The 21109-nt window shown below is 42.0% G+C and overlaps 1 protein-coding gene across 7 annotated transcripts in view; it reads left to right on the forward strand.

Annotated features, from left to right (window-relative positions):
* CREBBP (CREB binding protein) overlaps window positions 1-21109 on the forward strand; it is a 95327-nt gene that overhangs the window by 63087 nt on the left and 11131 nt on the right. For 3 of the 7 annotated variants that reach the window (XM_017808794.1, XM_017808798.1, XM_017808800.1), the window contains 13 exons: window positions 694-1113; window positions 1705-1884; window positions 2114-2300; window positions 6162-6280; window positions 6419-6658; window positions 7132-7220; window positions 12259-12369; window positions 13054-13110; window positions 14361-14438; window positions 14945-15012; window positions 19127-19277; window positions 20074-20220; window positions 20590-20703. In XM_017808794.1, the coding sequence (XP_017664283.1) occupies window positions 694-1113; window positions 1705-1884; window positions 2114-2300; window positions 6162-6280; window positions 6419-6658; window positions 7132-7220; window positions 12259-12369; window positions 13054-13110; window positions 14361-14438; window positions 14945-15012; window positions 19127-19277; window positions 20074-20220; window positions 20590-20703 (1961 nt within the window). The remainder of the gene's footprint in view (window positions 1-693; window positions 1114-1704; window positions 1885-2113; window positions 2301-6161; window positions 6281-6418; window positions 6659-7131; window positions 7221-12258; window positions 12370-13053; window positions 13111-14360; window positions 14439-14944; window positions 15013-19126; window positions 19278-20073; window positions 20221-20589; window positions 20704-21109) is intronic. The other 4 variants (XM_017808795.1, XM_017808799.1, XM_017808797.1 and 1 more) reach the window with 4 other exon arrangements.

Below are 21109 nucleotides of genomic sequence, written 5' to 3' on the forward strand. Positions count from 1 at the left end.
GTTTTAAATTTGAAACCTCATCTGCAGGAAATTGTTAACTGATTTGGATTTCTAAGAGTAACAGTTACATCTGAGGATAGCATATTCTTATTTTATCACCAGTTATCTGATGCAATCTTCAGTAAAATGTACAGTTTGAAGGTTTAAGTACATCCAGAATATGTTATTGTATTGCTGCTCTGAAAAACAAATCCACAGTTTTCTGAAGCATCTGGAGCAGTCTAATTAAAAAGAAAACAAAAAAACCTCCTCTTAAGTCTTGCTCTGTGCAACAGGGCAGCATTAAATGTGTTGACCTGCCCTCTAAAGCAGAGCTGCTCCAGAGTCCTGGCCTAAAATGGGTATTTGCTCGAAACCATTTTGTGTCAAAGCCTGACCTTTGCCCAGCTAATGGCACAATTTAGAGGCTCTGTGCCTGTGGGTTTCTGTGTTACTGGGATGGAGATTCCCTCTGTATGCCAAAATTAATGCAGGACAAGCATGGCACATCTGGGTCTGGGAGAAAGGTCTTTGAGAGCTAATGAGAGCGATGACAAAAATCAGAGCACAGTTACTTGCAACAGCAGCGTTTGTTTGTGGCTGATCTCCTGGATAGTGTTCTGTCAGAGAAGGCTTCAGTGCTGTGATTTAAAGGCTGATGTGATTCCCAGGGTTTTGGCAGTCACACATGTGTAAGAGACTCTCTCTTCCTAGCAGGGGCAGGTTCCCAGTGCTGCTCTTCCTAACTCCATGAACATGCTGGGCCCGCAGGGGGGGCAGTTACCGTGTCCCCCGGTGACCCAGCCACCTCTACACCAGACCACGCCTCCCGTGTCCACCGCTGCTGGGATGCCGCCCATCCAGCACCCGACGCCGGCGGGAATGACCCCTCCCCAGCCAGCAGCACCCACCCAGCCATCGACACCGGTCTCGTCCTCGGGACAAACTCCGACCCCGACGCCGGGTTCTGTTCCCAACGCGACCCAGACCCAAAGCACACCCACGGGGCAGACTGCGGCCCAGGCCCAGGTCACACCGCAGCCCCAGACCCCAGTCCAGCCCCAGTCTGTGCCAACCCCACAGCCAGCCCAGCAGCAGCCAACCTCTGTGCAGGCACAGCCACCTGGCACTCCAGTAAGTACCAGCCGGTCCCATTTTCCTTGTGTAGTGACATTCCATGAGTCTCCCGTGTGTAGCACCATAGAGCCCATAGTTGTCAATAGCAGCTTCTACTTTAGACCAAAGGGTTCATTAGAATGTGTAAAATGTGTGTGTTCAGATGTTCTCAGCGTTGTCTGAAGGAGGGGGGGATTGGATGGCTGAACTGCTCACAGTAAAATTGGCAGCAGTGTGCAGAAAGATGAGGTGTAACGGGCCTAATATTGTATTTGGCCATAACCAGAATCTTTTCTGAGCCTGAGATTTGCATAATTTTTTTTAAGATACAGTCAGGCAAATGCACGTTTCAAGGAATGTACAGTGTTTTACTGGGCAGGTGTTTTCTCTGTGAAAGAAGCCACTTTGGGGCAGAATTCTTCCTTGGCTTCTCCTCTGTAAAGCAGAGTTATTAAATGTGTGGTATCAAAACTTGGCTACAGTGACCTGTATCCATGTTCTGCACTGTTTTAGAATATCATCTCATGTCTCTTTTGTGCTGTTCATTTTTAGTAAAGGAAAATATTTCTATATATGCAGTGTCTTTCTTTTGTACTGTTTTTACAACAGCTATCCCAGGCAGCAGCTAGTATTGATAACAGGGTCCCCACCCCTGCCTCAGTTGCTAGTGCTGATACGAATTCCCAGCAACTAGGACCAGATGCACCAATGCTAGAAAGCAAATCAGAAGTTAAAACTGAAGAAACTGAGCCAGAGACTAGTGAGACACAAGTGGAAGCTAAGACTGAGGTAAATGAGATTCTCTACAGCTTAACTGAAAGCAGTGATAGATATAAAAGCACTTAATGATGTGTCTGAATCGGTGAGCTAAGGGGCGAGAGGAGGGTCGTTACTGAAAAGTAACTGTCCTGAGGAAAGCCATGGATGGAAAGTGCTTCAACAATCTCAAACTAATATTTTGATGGCTGAAGTTTGGGTTGTAGATGTAACAGTGCGTCTCGTTGCGTCCTTTCTTAAGGTGGAGGAGGATTTACAAGGGTCTTCACAAATAAAAGAAGAAACAGATGGAACAGAGCTGAAGCAGGAGCCAATGGAAATAGAAGAAAAGAAGCCTGAAATGAAAGTAGAGGTTAAAGAGGAGGAGGAGAGCAGCACTAATGGAACCACTTCCCAGTCCACATCACCATCTCAGCCCCGCAAGAAAAGTATGTGTATGAAAACTGAGTTTCCTTGTGTACTTTGGTTTCACTAACATTTGTTTTCCAACTCCTGCTGGAAGACCTGTTTTGCACTTGTGTTCCAGCACGTGGAACTCTGGGAGATCAGTACTCTATAACTTAATTTTGAAAGTAAGATTCTTTTCATGTTGCGTGAATCGCAGGTGAGAAAAGCATTGTGCTCTTGATCCCAGCAGTGTCTGCCCAGAAGGACCAAGGCAGTAAGGCAGGGATTGCTGGAGGAACTGAACACAAAAATCCCTCCCTGTACATCTTGGTGCTCTTTCAAGGGAGTTCAGTGTAGATAAATGATTTCAGTAACCAAGAATAACCACTGCTTTTATTTTCCTGTTAGAGGCTGCACACACTGTCTTCATACTGAGTTTTGTCAGTCACTTGTCTGAGAATTAAGCACCTGAACTCTTCTTCTGAACCTGGATTCCTCTGAACCTGGACTGCTGCAATAGGCTTAAACTTTATTTTGAAGTTCTGTGTTTTCAGGACTTTAAAGTTTTCAATGTAATGTTCATCTGGAAGCTTTCTCCTTGGAAACAGCTCAGCAGTCTCTTAAGGTGCATAGATTGAGGTGTGACTGTATCTGTACTCAAGGAAACTTTATGGCATTACAGATTAGGTAAATGATTGAGTGCCTTGGGTTAGTAAGAAATAAATGAATAAGATTATTAAAACAGAAATAAAAGACTACACTTGCAGTGCAGGCTTTGTGGGAGGCTGCAAGATTTAAGTTTTTGGACTCAAAACCCTTAGCAGTTCCAAGACCTCTGTGTTTTGGCATCTGCTTTTTTGAGATGGTGTCTTTTGTGGTTAGTTTTTGGTTTTTGACCAAAGGTAAGCTTTCAACACGCTGCAGATGTCAAAAAATCTAGATCTCCTGGTTGTGCTTGGGGTTCCATTTGGTGACTAAACATAATCTTTCTGTAATAAAGCACTGTAGAACACATTTTGCTGCAGATTGATATTTTCAGTCTGCAGCAGAGTGGGCCAGCAAACAAGAGCTCACTGCAGAACCAACTGGCAGAGCCTGTTCTGACCAAAATGTAACACAGGGAGTGGAAAGCTTATTAGCATTTATGAAGCAGTGATATTCCCAGTGGAAGGAATCACTGCTTCCTGTTAGGAATGCGCTTGCAGTAAATGGAGGCGAGCGGCTCCAGGAAGGTTCTCGCAGAATCAGTCGGTGGAAGCTGCCCTGGGTTACTACATATTCCAATACCTCCTTTAGTAACACAGTTTTCCCTTGGAAGTGTTGTCACTAAGTAACTGTGGAGTGTAATGCATGTGCAGCGTGGGCAGGTACAGCCAGAGACACGAGTTTAAGTGGTGACATTTTCTCACCGAGGAGTTTGCTCGACTTTAACCCAGCCTTGGTATTAAAATGCTGAATGAACCACGAGGTGCTGGAGGGTAAATGCTGCAAAGTGTGCTCAGGGGTTATGAGGTGTTTTAAAGCTACTGGAGAGGCTGACCAGGAGTTCTCATGGGTTACAAAAGTATTGGGAACTTCTTCCTTCCCATGCAGCAGACTCCTGAGGTGCATCCCACAGCACCTGGGATGTAGCAGAAGTGCCATGGAATGTGTGTTATAACTTAGCAAGTCACAGCCTTGTTTGGCTTTATTTCTGCAAATCTAATGTAAGCAAGCAAGGTGGTTCCTTTACCTCTTCTCTTGCAGGCTTAAAAAACTTGGAATAATGTTCATTTGGGCAGCTCCTCTCTCCTTGTAGGTGACTTCTTTAGTTTGACCTTGAAGATGAGTTTTACTGGTTTCTTTCCTTCTTTGTAAGGGAATAATACTGCAAAACCTGCAAGGGCTTGGGTTTCGGGGTTATTCAGGTGTATTGTCCTAATAACTTTGAAGGTGGCTAATCTTCCTTTAGGAATTTTCCCCTTAGTAATCATAAGCAGGCTCGCCTCTGTTTGAAACAAGTTAAAAATTGAAGAAAGTAAAAAAGGTAGCATTGTACTTTCCTTTGGCAGATAATACGTCATCATGAGTCAGGCAAAGATCCCATTTTCTTTTTACCACCCACGTATCCAAGACAAAATGGGATAACTGGGTGCCAGCTCCTTACAAAGGTCTTCTATCTTATGGAGGAGCATTTCATTTTGGAAAAAGGAGAGAGGGCAGGACAAAACTTCCTTGTAAAATCAGCGAATAGGGAGATCCTATGATCAAATATGCTGGTATTAGTCATGTTCCTTAGAGGCAGAGCAGCTAAAGATGAAGGCAACTTTTCTTTATGTTTTTAGGTAAAGTAATAAATTGAAATGATAACTGGATTTTGGTTTTGATTTTCTTCAAACTTCAAAATGAAAGTAGGTTATAAACTTCATCAGCAAACGTAATTGGGCTTTAAGGAACTTGGCAAAAGTCGTGCTGTGTCTCTGTAGTTTGGGTTTAAATTAAGATTGGATTTATTTTGAAAGATACTGTAGCTTCAAGGTGTGTTATTATAAGAGAAAGTTCTAAAAGCAATGTCAAGCAGGTAGCCAGAAGGTTCTTTTTGACCTCTAAATTTCATGAAATGAAATAATTGAGATTGTCACGTTATGAACTACCTGAATCAGAGCAGTTAGAGAATACCGTTCCTCATTAATGGAATTTAATGTTTCCTTCTGTTCTTGAGAATCCCAGAATATAATTTAATAGTTGTTTATAAAATGTTGAGAGTCTATAGTAGGGTTCCTTGCATAAGAAAGTGCCTGTGGATATGGTATTGATAAGTATGGAAAAGAGTTACCATTTTGTTGGGACTGAGACTGGGGAACAACTGAAACGATCATACAACCAATGTAGTCATGTCAGCTTAATTTCTTGTCGTGCTTTATTTTTGTGTGTACTTTTTAAAATCACAGACTATGAACTAGATGTCCCAAAAAGCAATTTATATCTTACCAAAATACCATTTGAGTGAGAAAAGCAATGATCGTAACTCGAAGGGGTCACTGAGCCCTGTGGATTGAAGTGCTTTTGAGAGGACTAATTGCTCCATTTTATTGGTGTTGTTCACATTTCATCCAGGTAGATAAATATTAGATGCCATCCTGCTTTCCTTAGTTGTCTTTTTTTCTCAATAATAGGCATTCTTCCCTATGTAAAGTCACATTCCTAAGGAAATAAATGTAATTACACTGCTGAGATGTTCAAAGAGCTCTCCAAGTTATCATTATTTTTCAGAAAATGTATTGCCTTTTTTTTTGTCCTTGTCATCCACTACTGAAAGAACTGTGGCTGTTGCCATGTCACTGTTGCCAAGTGGTGCCATAGAAATCTGGAAGTATTAACACTTTCAAAATCAATTAACGATCCATCAGACCAGGACTGTTTGCACACTGTGGCCAGAAAAATTCCTGTGCCAGCTCTCAGGACATCTGGTCACTCTCTGTAGAGCTGGCTCTTCATCCCTGTCCGCTGCAGTGGGTTTTGCTGGAAGAATCTTGGCTTGGAAACAGCGAACAAGGTTAGAAGGGAGGGAGAGAAAAATATGCTCAGTCTCTTCTCTGAAGAGAAAAGGTTCATCCATGTTGAAACAATTGATTTAATTTGATTCTGTATAAGTTTTGAGGGGTTTTTTTATGTTCTAGAGTATGTATCATTACGGGCTAGAGTTGTTCCCATCCCCTTACTGCGGAATCAACACCTGCTGTGATGGGAGTCCAGAGAAAAGCTGTGTGCTTGCCTCTTGATTGTAAGTGAGGTTTTGCCTCTGATCAGGAAATCCCTCTTCAGAGTTCTGTGTTAACATAGTTCTTTACTTTCCTTAGGGGAGTCAAGAGGTTAGGAAATGTGGAAAGCAGTTTTCTAACCTTTGTGACTCTCGTTTGCAGTTTTCAAGCCCGAGGAGCTGCGCCAGGCTCTCATGCCCACCCTCGAAGCGTTGTACCGGCAGGACCCAGAGTCTCTACCTTTCAGACAGCCTGTGGATCCCCAGCTTTTAGGGATTCCGGTGAGTTGGCCTGAAGAAAACCTACAAAACATTCTTCTGCTTTGTCTTTGCCCGTTTCAACGTTTATTTTTCACGCTCAGCGCGCCGCGAGCGGTCGACGTCCTAAAAATAAAGCGGGGTTTTTCTGTGTCTTTGAAGGACTATTTCGACATCGTGAAGAACCCCATGGATCTTTCCACCATTAAACGTAAGCTGGACACGGGGCAGTACCAGGAGCCGTGGCAGTACGTGGACGACGTGTGGCTGATGTTCAACAACGCGTGGCTGTACAATCGCAAGACGTCCCGGGTCTATAAGTTTTGCACTAAACTGGCGGAGGTGTTTGAGCAAGAGATCGATCCCGTCATGCAATCGCTCGGCTACTGCTGTGGGCGCAAGGTGTGTGCATTCCTGGGGCAGTTGTGTTCTTCTGAAGAGCTCAGCTTGACTGATCAGACAGAACTTCAGCTTCGCACACTCTTTTTTTTTCAAAAACGGAAGGGTTGCTAGAAGTTTGGCTTTGTTACAAGTGTGTTGAGAGATAAAGAAGGTCAATAGCATCCTTCTCTCTGCTCTTGTGTTGTTATTGTTGTATTTTGCACCCTCAGAGGACAGCTGTCTTGGTCATAAGCAATATTAAAATGCTTCCCTTCTTTCTCATGTCCACTGCAGTAAAGCAGCAGGTTAGAGGGTCAGCTTTTAGAGTTAATGATTGTCATCAAATTGAGAGGGCTGTGCTAATATATTTACAATAGCTCAGAAAAGCGTGATAAACCTGACAATCTGATACCCATAAGCGTCACGTTTGCATAATAGATCCTTGCTGAACAAAAGATCCCATTGTAAAGCTGCTTTTCTCCCTTGTTTTGCAGTATGAGTTCTCTCCACAGACCTTGTGCTGCTATGGGAAGCAACTGTGCACCATTCCCCGGGACGCTGCCTACTACAGTTACCAGAATAGGTAAGTCCTTGAATTCGGGTTTTTTTCCTTATTCAGGAAGTGAGATCTCCTTTGACTTCCCTGCACATGTAGAGGAGGAGGAGGAGGTTTATTAATTTCTGCTTTTCTTTGTCAGCTAAGTCAGGGAAAATTTATTTTCTTTACCTTTCCATGCTGTCCTTTTGCAGGTGACTCTTTACTTTCCTGCAGTTTGGTACACACTGTGCTTTAGTGCTGTTAGTTAGGCTGCCCCATGCACTGCCTAAGTGCAGGGGAAGTTGTCCATGTTTTCCATACAAAGAGGAGCAGGGCTTGCTGGAGGGAGAGGGGCAGAACTGCAAAAAGGCACTGGGAAATCCTGTTACCTTGTTCTGGGAGAATTGTGAAAATATGCAGGTTTGTTTTCAAATTAGTGCCAGAATTTGCCAAGTAAAGGATACAGTGATTAATTGCCAGACTTACATTCTCCCTTCCTAGCCAGTGCTTAATTCTATTTAAATTAGCTTGGAACTAGCATTTAAAACTACCCAGAGACTCCATGAGAAGCTGTGAAAATTATAGTTTCTCTTAATCTTTAATTAATATTAGGACTTAGTGTTTGCATGATTATTAAACAATCGTTAGATTATAATACTAATTTTCTATTTAATGCTTAAATCTCCAGTGTTATAATAACAAAGCAAACTCAAAACTTGGCTTTTGGTTTGGGTTCTTAGGTGGTGTGTGTTGTCCCTCACCAAAAAAAAAAAAATGCAGAATATAAATGGGCTAAGACACAAGCTTTGTTTTGAACAAGGAAAAGTTATGAGTTGGAAGTTATGAATTCCAGAGGCTTGGCAGTCTCTCTAAGCCTTGCCAGTTGTGAGGTGCACGGGGCTGTTGTCTGTGTGGAGTTAAAGAACCGATTCAGACACTGAGCATTTCATCTTTTAGGGCCACCCCTACTCACCAAACAGGCTCTGAGGTGGTTTAAGCCTGTTGGGCAGCACCACACTGAAGTGTGGCAGGTGAAAACGTGTGTCCCACCTCGTGTGTTGGGTGGCCTTTGAGAGGCAGAAAGTATTGACAGGGAGGAATGAATTCATGACCTCTCATTAAAAGGTTTTACACAGCCACTGTGGACTCTGAAAAAAGTCAGGCTGAAGAGAAATAAAGCCATGAAAGTGCATTTAAAAAGACAGTACTTCAGTACTGGAATCGGGGAAAAATAACCCTTAAATACCATCACTGTAGGTAGAATTTGAATTACTTTTCATGTTGTGCACCCAGGTAGTTCTGCATTTGAAAAGCACAGTAACTTCAAAATGAATTGAAGAAGGGCTCATTTTTCTTTCAGTTATCCTTCCCTGTTTAAATTCATGTTAAATCATTTGGGTTATTCCATGGAAGGCAAGAAGCCCAGGGTTGGTGGGGCAGTGGGTTCCTCTGCACTGGGTGTTGCAATATTTCACTTTCCTGCCCATTATAAGTTCCAAGAGTCCCTTTAAATTTTATATTTCTGTTCATCCAGATGTCTTGAGAAGGGGTTGGGGGTTTGTGGTGGGTTTGAGTTCAGGGGGAATGTGAAGCTTTCTGTTTCAGGCCAACTAAATTGAGTGATAAATGGGGCTTTTAAAGAAAGCATTTCTGAAGATTTATCACCATATTTTTAAGTGTGCGTTTGGACTGTCAGATCATAGAAAGCCCTTGTTCATCAGCTGTGTTGCTACAAAACGATCACATTTTCTGTGACAGTGATCTTTAAATTTTAGCTGTTCTTAAAGACGTAGAAAATAAGTGAAAAGCAAATTCTGTGCTTCCAGCAGATCTTTAATTGGTCAATGCTCTTGAATTTTCTATGTACAGAGCAGGCAAAATGGAATGCACCTAAAGTCCAGCATATCACATAACTAAATTACAACTAAGAATATTTAGGCACCATTGAATTAAAATGAACTCTGGCACTACAGTTCAGTGATTAAAAGTTAATTATTTGGTATGGAACTATTTAGATTCCCTAATAAGGCAGAAATTTAGGTTAAAGTGTTCGGAAAATGTGCTTCATGTGTGAATACCCAGTTGAGAAAACTGATCGGTGTTTCATACAGTTCTTAATTCAGAATTTCCTTTGAATACACTCAATTACAGTTGGCAATTCTCCTGTTAATGCAGAAATTGAGCATTTTCTGGACTTTGGTATTGAACCATAATGTTGCTCTTTGATAAACGGGAGTCAGTCACCTGAACAGTCTGCATTTGAAAAGCTTTTCATGTTTGATGTGTTGCAATAAGTACGTTCTTTGGGTTCTCTATGGCTGTTGTAACTAGAATATTGTATGTTTTCTATGGGTTTTGCTGAATATTTGTGGGGGCAAGCAAAAGGCAGGTCTTTGTTTCTGAGGGTCCATATCCATAATCAATTATAGCTATTGCTTCACCATGGTTATTTTATGGACAAATGTTCATGATCTTTCGGTGATTCATTTTCACTGTACTTCAGTTTTTATTTCCTCATTTTAATATCATGGGTTAAGGCTTGGAGTGCTTTGAAAGCCCATAAATTATTCTGAAAATGGATCAGAATTAACCTTTTCTGGGATTGTTTAACTGTAGCAAAGTATTAATAGGAGCCTTGACCATGGATTTTCCTGGCTACAAGCTCCTGTGTTTGGGTCCTCCTGAGTTTCAGTCCTTCCCAGTCTGACTCTTAAAACGATGAGTAATCATGTCAGTAAGGAAAATGATTAGTGTGGGGGGGGTTAATTAAAGAAAAATTTAAAGAAGCACATTCTAGGGGAAAAAAAAAGAACATGGACAACGTGTAAAAGGATATAAAATCCTGAATCTCTTATATTTGAGTTGTAAAAAAAGAAAGTACAGGTTTTGGTATCAGTTTAGGGGTATGGAGTGAGGGGCGAGGGAGGTCAGTGGAAATGAGATGTGCAGTGTCAGTCCCCACTCCTGAAACTCTCCTGTGGTGTTCCTCTTTAATAACCACTTTATATTTATCATTCCAAATGATTACAAATCATTGGAATACATCTGCTTTTTTTCCTGGCCTTGCTGTGCTGCATTCTCAGCCCCAAAAGCCTGGCTTTCCTTGGGAGGGCGATGTGTTTAATCCCAGTGGGGCTGACCCAAGAGGAGTTGGGTGCAGTTTAACTGGTGGTGGGCTGGGAATCCCCCCTCGGGACAGGGAGTGGTTGCCATCAAAGAGCAGCTGCCCTGTGTGGAAATGTCACTGTGGGTTCTGTTAAGCAGAATAAAACACCCCTGCTCCCCTCCCAGTCGGTCCCACACCACGGGCAGGACTCCGTTGCTCTGCCGCAGTTCAGTGGCTCTGGGCTGGCAGAGCAGCTCCTCATCCAGAGCCAGCTGGCAGAGCTTGGAAAAGTTTTCTGGCTCTGTGAATTGTGCTGTGGTAACTCGGAGCTGGCTCCAGCCCGGGAGGGCACGGAGAGCTCTGCCGGAGGAGCCGCTCCCGCTCAGCCAGTGTGTGTGTCCAGGAGGGAATCCTGATCCATCCCTTCCAATAAGTGCCTGTAAATGCCTTTTGTTGTCTCCAGGAAAGCACAGCCTCGGAGCTGTCACCGGGATTGCAGTAGTTTAGGTGTGTGAGGGTGTGTTGGCAGGGGCAGAGCTGCCCCACTGCTCAGTCCCCATCCCTTCAGTTGTTGGTTCATTGTGACGCTGAGTCTCGTTCGGTGCCTTTTGCGCTCCCCGTCCCCACAGTCGGTGTTTGAGTTCTGAACCTGCGTCGTACTGTGCTGCCATCGCTGCTTAAACTCTCTCACTCTCGATCCTCCATAAAGCTCCTTTATTTTGATGATCCTTTGTGGCCTTCCCGCATTTTACAGCTGTGGCCTCTCTGTTGCCTTTGTTCATGTGTGAATTCATATCCTTTCCAAACATTTAGCCTCCTTTTTTATTTTTTTTTATTTTTTTTGTGACCCTGACAACTTTGGTTCCAGTTCATCTGAAACAAACAAACAAAACCACCAAAAAACCCCCCAAAAATCCATGTAACCTTGATTTTATTTTATTTTTTTCAAATGCAGATTGTATTTTCATAGAGTTGTATTCCAGTTTACTCAGCTTGGTTTGGTAAACTGCAGAATTGGTTTTGCTGAGTATGACTTGGATTGGCTCTTGGTCTGGTGACCAAAAATTGTACCTGCCTCATATTCAATTTTTAAAGCTTAATTAATTCCACATCCTTAATGTACCTGATAAATATATTGTATGTATGTACAATATTTCATGTTGTTCACATATATACATATATTGTATATATAGAGAGATAAAATGGCTGGAAACTCTGACCCATAATTGCATTTCTGTTAAATGTTTGTCTAGAGTATGGATTTGGTTTCATTTATATAAAAGAATATTAGCTGAGCAATTGGTCACATTTAATCTTATACTCAAATTTTGAATTTAATATCTTTATATCATTTAATCTTACAGTCAAATTTTCAATTTAATATTTTTATAGATTTTTTTTTTACAATACCAAGTGTTTCTGCTTTTGCAGTTCTGACTCACAATCAGTAAATGCTTTCAACATGTTTCCTAATTATTTAAATCCATAATAAACATGTTCCTAAAGCTTTTTGACAGGCTGTTTTTCACCCAAAGCAAACTCGATCAGTCGCAAGCCTGGAATCAAAGAGCTTTTTTTTTTTTTTCCTAAGCAATGCAAATCAAATCCAAATTCTTAAATTTGAAGCCTATACAAAGGTAGCTCTTGGTGGCTACTCCATTAATCCTCCCCAAATTTTGAATTTGACGCCCGACGACTTGTTAGCGATGTATGAAATGAGACCGAATGCTAATCTGTGCTTTGCCTTGGCTTTCTGCTCTGTGTTGTCTTGGTGTTTGCGTCTTACCTCTTACATCTGTGCTGTTTGTTCCCTCCCCTGTTCTCTAATCCTGCCCTCCCCTCCCTCTGTTCCTCCTCATTGTCCACACTGACCCATCAATCAACCAACAACGTCCCCCCTTCCGTCGTGGTCGTGCTGATCTGCCCTGCCCTGGTTGGTGGCTCCGTGCTTGGGTGGCTGTGTTTGTGCTGGACCAGCTCACCCAAATATGGCCTTCTTGCTGACAGGTATCACTTCTGTGAGAAGTGTTTCACTGAAATCCAGGGGGAGAATGTCACCCTGGGTGATGACCCTTCCCAGCCTCAAACGTAAGTCCTTCCTTTCCTCTGCATGCTGCCTCTTGGACTGGGAGGGGTGGTGTCTGTCCTGGGTTAGGAGTAAAACCCAAACCCCTTTGGTGGTGTTTTTGGGGGGAAGTGCCTTATTCCTTCCTAGCAGGAGATTTGACAGTGACAGGATTAACAGCTGTCGCTGTGTTGGGGCTGTAGGTCTGCCCAGCAGTGTCCAGTTGAGCTGCCCAGGGGGTGGCAGACCCTGGATAATGTGCTTGGAGGGGGGCAATGGGGACTGTGCCAATAAATGTCACCTTCTAATGAAAGACTTCATCTAATTCTGATGTCTCACCTTTTGAAGTGCAGCCTATATTTATAAGACCAATGGCTTGCCTTTAACCTGGCCAAAAAAATCAGATTTGAGGAATACAAGCTACTGTTTTACTGACAATAGCTTCCCTTGTCCTTTTTTGAATTTAAATTTATCTGGGTGCTTGGGTGTCTCTTATTTTGCATTTAATTTTTGCAGAAAGTAAAATGAGAAAAATATTTTCCGTAGCTTAAGCTAAAATGAACTGAATTGCTTGCTCTGACTAGAAAATAAATACTGAGGTGCTTTCTTCAGACTTGAGGTTTGCTGCAATTCAGCAAAAAATTATATTGTCTCAGCCTCTGATATAAAAGTGCTACTGAGTTTTCATGTTAACTCTTTGTCTCTAGAACCATCTCTAAGGATCAGTTTGAAAAGAAGAAAAACGATACCCTAGATCCAGAGCCGTAAGTACCCAGCTGTTGGTTTTCCTGAGATAATCCCATCACTTCCACTTGTCCTTTAGCCAGAAATGGGGCAGGGAGTAAAGAACTCTTCCTTTTCCCCCATCTCTGCCCAAAGAGGCTGCAGAATCTTTCCCTGAAGTTTATGGCACCACATCCAAAGTTGATGTCTGACTTTGATTCCCAAAAGGGAACGTGAGCCTGTTCCTCAGGCAGTTCCTAGTGCTGTTATATGGGTGATTCCAGGAATCAGCCAGGCTCTGCACAGGGCTGGGAATGGCCCTCTCTCACACAGAGCCTTTCACACCCAGCCCTGCATTCCTGGGGCACTTCTGCTTTTTCCTCTTCTGTTCTAAACCACATTTTTCTCTTCACTGAGTGCTCAGCCCACCAAAAGGACCACCCTGCTCCCTCACTTGTGCTACCCCTGGGAGGTTGAGAGAAAGCCCAGCTGAACTTCCTTTAGGAGCCCGTGCTGCTTTTCCTACAGCCCTTAACTGGCTGCAAAGAGATTTTATCTTACTTTTACTATGTTGTCTGGCAGTTTGATACACAGCACATTTTGATTCCTAATCTTATCTTTGCAAATACTAAATAGAGCTCCTCCCCAGGCCTGTAAAGGTGGACTGGGATAGACCCCAGTGCATTTGGCTTCATAACCAATCCTGCAGCCTGGTCTGGGAAAACCTCTAACAGTTTTCCCATCCAAAAAAAGGATTTTGACATACTATTGTGACCAGGAAAAAAGAAGACTACAGCAGAGACATGCAGGCAAAGACAAGTTAATACATGTTTTCTTGGCAGGGTGATTCATGACTGACTAGTTTTTACGTTTACAGTAAGTTGAGCAACCATTTAATCAGTTTGTGGTTGTTGCAGCAATTGGAAGTTAAATCTGTGGAGGTATTGTTGAGCAGGATTCTGTGAAGCTGGGAAGACTTAGGACTCTGCTTAGAAAAGGATAAAAAAGATCCAGAAAAAGTTGTGCATGACAGCCCGTTTCAGATTTTTAAACTAGAACACCTTGTTATATATATATATATGTATATATATATATATATGTAATTCACTCATGGATTGACAGATGTGGATCTGAATCTATTTTGAGTATTTTTTAAACTGACACATAAATTGGGCTTGTTGAAGTTGGTTCAGATCTTACCAGAGGATTGGCAAGTCCTTCTTTCTTGCTGAATTCTGGAAAATTACTTACCTAACACCAGAAGTGATTGGCTGCTGTTTTTTCTCCTCAGGTTTGTTGACTGCAAAGAATGTGGTCGGAAGATGCACCAGATCTGTGTGTTACATTATGATATTATTTGGCCTTCAGGGTAAGAGATGTTTGTTAGTTTTTTTTACCCCTTGTATAATAACATCGATGTAGTTTATATAATAAAGACTTTCTCCCTTGTTCTTTAATATGTGGCCACTTCCTTTGCCTTCTAGGAACTGAGTACAGAAGGACAGACTGTTTCTTAATAAAATACATTTTTTTGGTGTTTGGGGTCTTATTTCAGTCTACTTAGATAAAAATGTGCATGAAACCCAACTTTTCATACACTCAGCTTTCTGGGGTTTCTCTCTAACTCTTAGACAAGGGCAGCTGGTTGGAGGTGAGTCTGTGCACAGAACACTAATGCAGGTTCAACCACTTGGCAGAACTAAAGCAGCTCACAAAGGCTTTAAGTCCCTCAAAAATGAAGTGATACAAGCTGTTCAAATCCAGAGAAAAATATATCGTGCTCTGACATTTAAATTATGGGTTCAGACATTGGGTTTAAGCTCACCAGTAATGGCTTTATGCTAAATTTTTGGCTTTTGTTTTTTTTCTCAATAGGTTTGTCTGTGATAATTGTCTGAAGAAAACCGGTAGAACACGCAAAGAAAACAAATTCAGTGCTAAAAGTGAGTTTGATATTTCTGTTTTTATCTCCCAATATTCATCTTCCCCCTGCCAGCCCTAACAGCTCTTTGATTGAGACTTTGTGTTGTTATAATGGACAGCACTGGAACATTTGCAAAGTGGGGCGTGGTGTAGCCTGAGGCTGTCAGAATTTTAATCAACATTTTAAAGCCCTGCTCTCTATGTGTTTGTGGTCAGCCTTGAGGTGTTTGGCGTCTTTGTCCTTATTTTTCTAGGATTAGAAAGCAGAAAGGGGGGCAAAGAGAACAGGAAAAGCACGGGGCTGTGTGCTCTTCACTGGCTATATTTAGCCATGTTTCCATGTAGTGCTGAAACTGTAGTAAATGACTGTCACCTCTGTGCCCTTCCAATAACATGTAGTAACAAGTTGTGCTGCAATTCAGGTACTGCTGCCAAACACAAAAGTGTTTGAAGAGCTTTTCTTGCCTCCAGAGCGGGCAGTGGGACAAGGACTGTCCACTGGAATGAGTGAGCCATTCCATTGTGGGTCTGGATTCCCTTGGCAGTAACCACTGCCATGGTCTTGTTGAAATGGGCACTAAAGAGAGGGCCAGAAGATGGCCAGGTCAAGCTGTATCAGTAATCCTTGCACAGGACTCTCTGCAAGCATTTCACCTCAGAGAATATAATTCAGTAATTTCCACTCACACACATTTGGAGGGAGGGCAGAAGAGAAGGTGCTGGTGTTGGAAATGCAGTGTCAGTGCACAGAGCAGAAAAATAAAGTGACTGTAGAAACCAAGAGGGTGATTCAGCCACTTGAACAACTAGAAGTTGCAGGTGCACTTGATTCCTGCCTTGTTCTTTGGTCCTTGGAAGTTCTGGGCATTCCTGTGTCACACTGCCTGCACAAGCCTGACTCTTCCACACTGTGTTAAAGGCTAGGTTTTGCATTAAATGTGACTTCTTGCTAACTTGGTGTGTGGTTGATTGCATAACAGGAGCTGTGGAGGGGGCTGATGTGGAGATGATAAAGCTGTGTGAGGCATTATTAGGTTACAGTAATCAAAACGGTCTCTGGAGGAACCTGACGCATGCAAGACAGTATTGTTAGAGAGATCTAAATTAGTCTCATTAAAGACAGATTAAAGTTGTAAGAGAACATTAATAAAATGATGAAATCAAAAATGTAGTTTTAGATAACCATTTTAAATGGATGCCTCTTCTGTCATGTGCTGACTTTAGAGCAGATACTGATGTAAATTGTCTGAAACAAGTGTGTGATACCTGCAGTTGTTTAAGGTTTGTGTAAACCAGCCATTTAGTTCGAGGTGACCATTCTGTTCTGGACAGGGAAATAGTGGTGCTTTTTCCCTTTCCTTCTTTTCTTTCCCTGCTGTTTGACTGTCTTTTCCTTTTCCCGTGATTCGAGTCCTGCTGTAACCTAGTGGTGGGCTCAGCTCTGGAGATCAGCTGCTCTAACAATGCTCTACTGGAAATGTAAGAACAGGGAAGGAAAAGGAAGGCCTGCTCTTGTCCAAATCTTGGTCTTACTGCTGACCTGAAAACAAACCTGAGCAGTGAAAGATTGAAACATTAACATGTTCCCTCTCCCCATAAAAACTTTTACTTACAAAGTATTACAATCAAGTTGTACAATCAAGTTTTAATTGCCACCAATATTTCTACACTCTTTCAAGCACAGTGGCACAACTGCTAATAAATAACCAAGACAGCAGGTCCTTCAGGTGTTGTGGAACATTAATGTATATTAAGTAAAATTGGTTAATTAACTGATAGCCTGCCAAATACAACAAATGTGCAGCTGTGAGACCCCAAACTTTTCAAGTATTTATTTTCCTAAGAAAATCTTCAAATATCACTTCCCTGATGCAGAGATGTTCAAAGACAAAAGATATCCTGACAAATAAGTCACCCACAGTAGTTTCCTGACAAAAAGTCACAGTGAGCCAGGAGTTTGACTTTCCTTCTGTGTGTCCCATTACTCATCCCCTCACAAATGCCTGGCCACTGCTGCTGCCACAAACCTGCTGTGCTGAACGTTCCTTGTTAACAGTTTGGGTGCCTTTTGTTCAAGTTTGCACTGCAGTTTTCACTGAGTCCTGAGCCTTTATTAGAAGTGTAGGTGTGAGAGGTGTCCAAGAACCAAACTCTGGTTGCTTTCTAAAGGAACTTGCACATTCCAATAAATCAAAAAACGCAAGTTTTAGATCCTTTCCTTACAGTACCTGTGATCCTAATGCTGCCTGTTTCTTTTGTCTTCTAATCTGGTCTTTTTGTGTTTGTTGGTTTTCGAGTCCTAACGCACAGCAGCATAAGGAAGGAAGCAGATATCCCTTGGTTGCTTAGCATTGGGAAGATGATGAGATGAAAACACAAGACAGTGGAGTTAACTCTAGTGGCTTCCTAACTCATCAGCTGAGATGGAGCCCTTTCCTCTTTTTCTGATTGTAGTCAGAGAAATCAACGAAACAAAAAAATGTCCTCATAAAGAATTTGTGAATTTCCTTTACAATCCCCTTCATATTATATATGGAAAGCCCAATATAGTGTATTGGGCTGGGAAACACTGGAAGGGCCAAGGTGTTGGAATTTAAAAGGGCTTGGTGTATTTTTATTTTAACCTGCCTTTGAATTTAGTTATTGACTCCCAAGTAAATGATATTTAGACTGTGTTGTGCTGGTTATAACCACAGAATCTCAGTGGACAAGGGGGACAGGCTGAAAGATATAAATCAAGACTGATGCTTTTGGGAATTTCTATCAACTGATTGTGATTAAGCTGACAGAGAGCAGGGTTAGATGGGATATTGGGAAAAAATTCCTCCCTGTGAGGGTGAGGAGGCCCTGGCACAGGTTGCCCAGAGAAGCTGTGGCTGCCCCAGCCCTGGAAATGTTCAAGGCCAGGTTGGACAGGGCTTGGAGCAACCTGGGACAGTGGAAGGTGTCCCTGCCCATGGCAGGGGGTGGAATTAAATGAGTTTTAAGGTCCTTTACAGCCAAAACAATTCTATGATTTTATATAATAATTTTAAATATATAAATCCCTTAGAAAATGAGATCATCCTTTGAGTGTATGTGGGGGTTTTCCCCAGTATTGGAACCTAAGGAATTTTAGTGTAGATATTCCACTGCAGCTTTCTGGATGTCAGGAGAAAGAACCAAGAGCCTTGTGTCAGGAGCCAAATAACAACTGAAAAATGAAGCAATGGAGAGCAGAAAGTTAAATGTATTCTAGTAAAATGAACATCTGTAGATTACACCATCCCTTTGGAAAAGATAGCAGATTGACCATAAAATGAAATAGGAATACTGGCTAGTAAAATAAGTACAGCAGGATAAGAGAAGTAGTCATAAATCTTCAAGTCAGAACAGTGGGCTCCTTCTGTTTTCTTAATTTTAACCAAAATCTTCATTGTGATTTCTGTAATTTGTTGTGGATTTATTTGAAAACCATCACATCCTGTAAGACCACAAAAGCCAATTGTGAATGTAAAGACCAAGAGAGGGGATCTGGACAATCTGTGGACTTGAACTTTCCAAGACCTCTCTCCCTGTGCAGGAACTATTTAACCTTGGTGTGCAGATTACTGTAACTGCAGTCTGAAAGCTCTCTTGAAAAGAAAAGCAAAAGCAATGAAATCTCCGTTGAAGTCAAAAGGCTTTTCATTTCTGGTGATTTGCTTTGCTTTGCTTGAAAAGGTGTGGCATGGAGCCAGATCTATAAAGTGATGTAATCTCTGTCAAGCAGCCAGAGAGTGGGTTTGGCAGGAGAAAACATTTGCAGCGTTCATAAAATAAGCCTGCAAATTGAAAAATGCTACGTAAAGCCGCCTTTGTTGGTTCACTTATGGGGTAATTTTCCCACTGTAGTGGTTTTGAGCTTCCACAACAGGGTGTGAACACCTTCAGGCTTGGGGGAAAGCATGGATGGGTTTGCTTTTTTTCATTTTTGGCTGCATAAATAAAACCATCAGATTTTCATACGCAGGTAAAACAAAGGGGAAAAAACCCCCTACTTCCGTCCAGAGAAACGAGCTGAAAGAGTTTAAAAAGCACAGTAACACCCTGAACTTAAATGATTCCTCCAGAATTAAGTTTCCATTGTCATGTTCTCTCCCACTTCATTTCCAGGGCTGCAGACAACACGTTTAGGAAACCATTTGGAAGACAGAGTGAACAAATTTCTGCGGCGACAGAATCATCCTGAGGCTGGAGAGGTCTTTGTCAGAGTAGTGGCAAGTTCAGATAAGACAGTAGAAGTCAAACCAGGAATGAAATCCAGGTTAGTTCTGTTAATTCTGATAAATGCAATTTTTTTAATTGATTTTATTTTGAAGTCTCCTTGTGTAGATATTGCAAAACTTTGACAATTTGCACCTTAATCCCTTTACACATCTTTGGAACTCTGGCATGACTAAGATCATGAAAGGTACAAAAAAGCAGAGGAGGTGATAAATGTATTTTGACTGTTTGGGGGGCAATGGGGGCATCCTGGGTTTGGTTATAATACTGTGACTTTGTGTTGCTAAATCTTAAGAGTCTGACTCCGTTTTGGTCGGTGTTTCAGAATTCATAGTTTAGTTTGGAGCAGTTGCTGAGATTCTGTTCCTCACTGTTCCTTACTGTTTTGTTGTGTTTTTATAAACACTTTGGCTTTCAGGAGGGATTTTTAATTTACTTCATTATAAATGAAAAGCTTAAAAGGTTTATTCTGCGGAACATTTTGGCTTTAATTCATAAAGAGAGTGTTTATGTGACATCACCTCCTCATAATGCATCAGGTTTTCTGCTCTGCAACCTATTTAAAGGCTTGTGGTCTCTGAGGATATTCACGTACTCAATGCTGGCCTGTTCAGTCCTGTGTTCTATATGGAAACAGTCTTTCCATGAATTTACAGTGATGGGACTCCCTGTTTTACTACAGCTCTGATCTGACCCCCCTTTAACTTCTGTGTAAATGTTCCTAATGGGTTAAAAATAAGGTTGAAAATAATTTCCTCATTCTGGTAGGACACCGGTTTAATAGTTGGCTTTTTGTTGTTCTTTTTTTTCTCCTTCCCTCCCACCCTTCCCTGCAGATTTGTGGATTCTGGTGAGATGTCAGAATCCTTCCCTTACCGAACCAAAGCTCTGTTTGCGTTTGAGGAGATCGACGGGGTGGACGTGTGTTTCTTCGGGATGCACGTGCAGGAATACGGCTCGGATTGCCCCCCTCCCAACACCAGGTACCTCCCCTCTCTGCACAGGGGCAAACTGCTAAAGCCACTGTCAAACACAGAGAGCTGGGCCAGGTGGCTCAGTTCTGTGGCACTTCAAAGGTGACTTTGAAGGGGAAGACATGGCAACAAAAAGCATCACAATGTTTTGCATTCTGCTTTTCACTTTGCCTCTCAATGTGGACTCTTGCTGCCTAAAAGAAAAAAAATTCTGCCCGTTTTTGGCTTTTGAGAACTGTAAACAGTTGAGATGATTGAATATGCATTAAAATATCACCATCATTAATTTTTCTTTCTGTGTACACATGTGGGGTAGAAGTCAGCTCTCAGTAGCCAGAGCAGCCCCCCGTGACTCTGGCTGTGTTCTCGTTGCTGCAGGCGTGTGTACATATCCTACCTAGACAGCATCCACTTCTTCCGCCCCCGCTGCCTCCGAACTGCAGTTTATCATGAAATCCTCATTGGATATTTGGAATACGTGAAGAAACTTGGGTAAGTCAGATCTTTGTGAGGCAAGGAATCTGGGTTTTTTAGTGTGGGTTGTTTGTTGTTTTGTTTTTTTTTAATCCAGGGAGCCATGTAGCTTTTTATTTTGGGGTAGTCTCTGTTTCCCTCTGTCCTCTCCAAGATCTGTGGAACACCCACCTCTTCTGCACTGGACAGAGAAATTGGGATTTCTGTCATTAAAGTGGTGGTTTGTTGTCAGGATTCTTTAAACTGACAGCACATCATTGACTGGGTCAGAGGTTCACTTGATATTTCAGCTTTGTTGTTATATCCCAGACCTTATCCCTTGTCTAAACAGAAGTTATTGCCCTGGCAACTTTGCTACAAAATAGAAAAATATTTTAAAAAATTAAGCCAGAGCTCTGAATTTATACTTCAGTTGGAATTAATT

This window comes from Lepidothrix coronata, unplaced genomic scaffold (genome assembly GCF_001604755.1).
Source record: "Lepidothrix coronata isolate B3197 unplaced genomic scaffold, Lepidothrix_coronata-1.0 Scaffold24, whole genome shotgun sequence".
In the NCBI taxonomy this organism is placed as follows: Eukaryota; Metazoa; Chordata; class Aves; order Passeriformes; family Pipridae; genus Lepidothrix; species Lepidothrix coronata.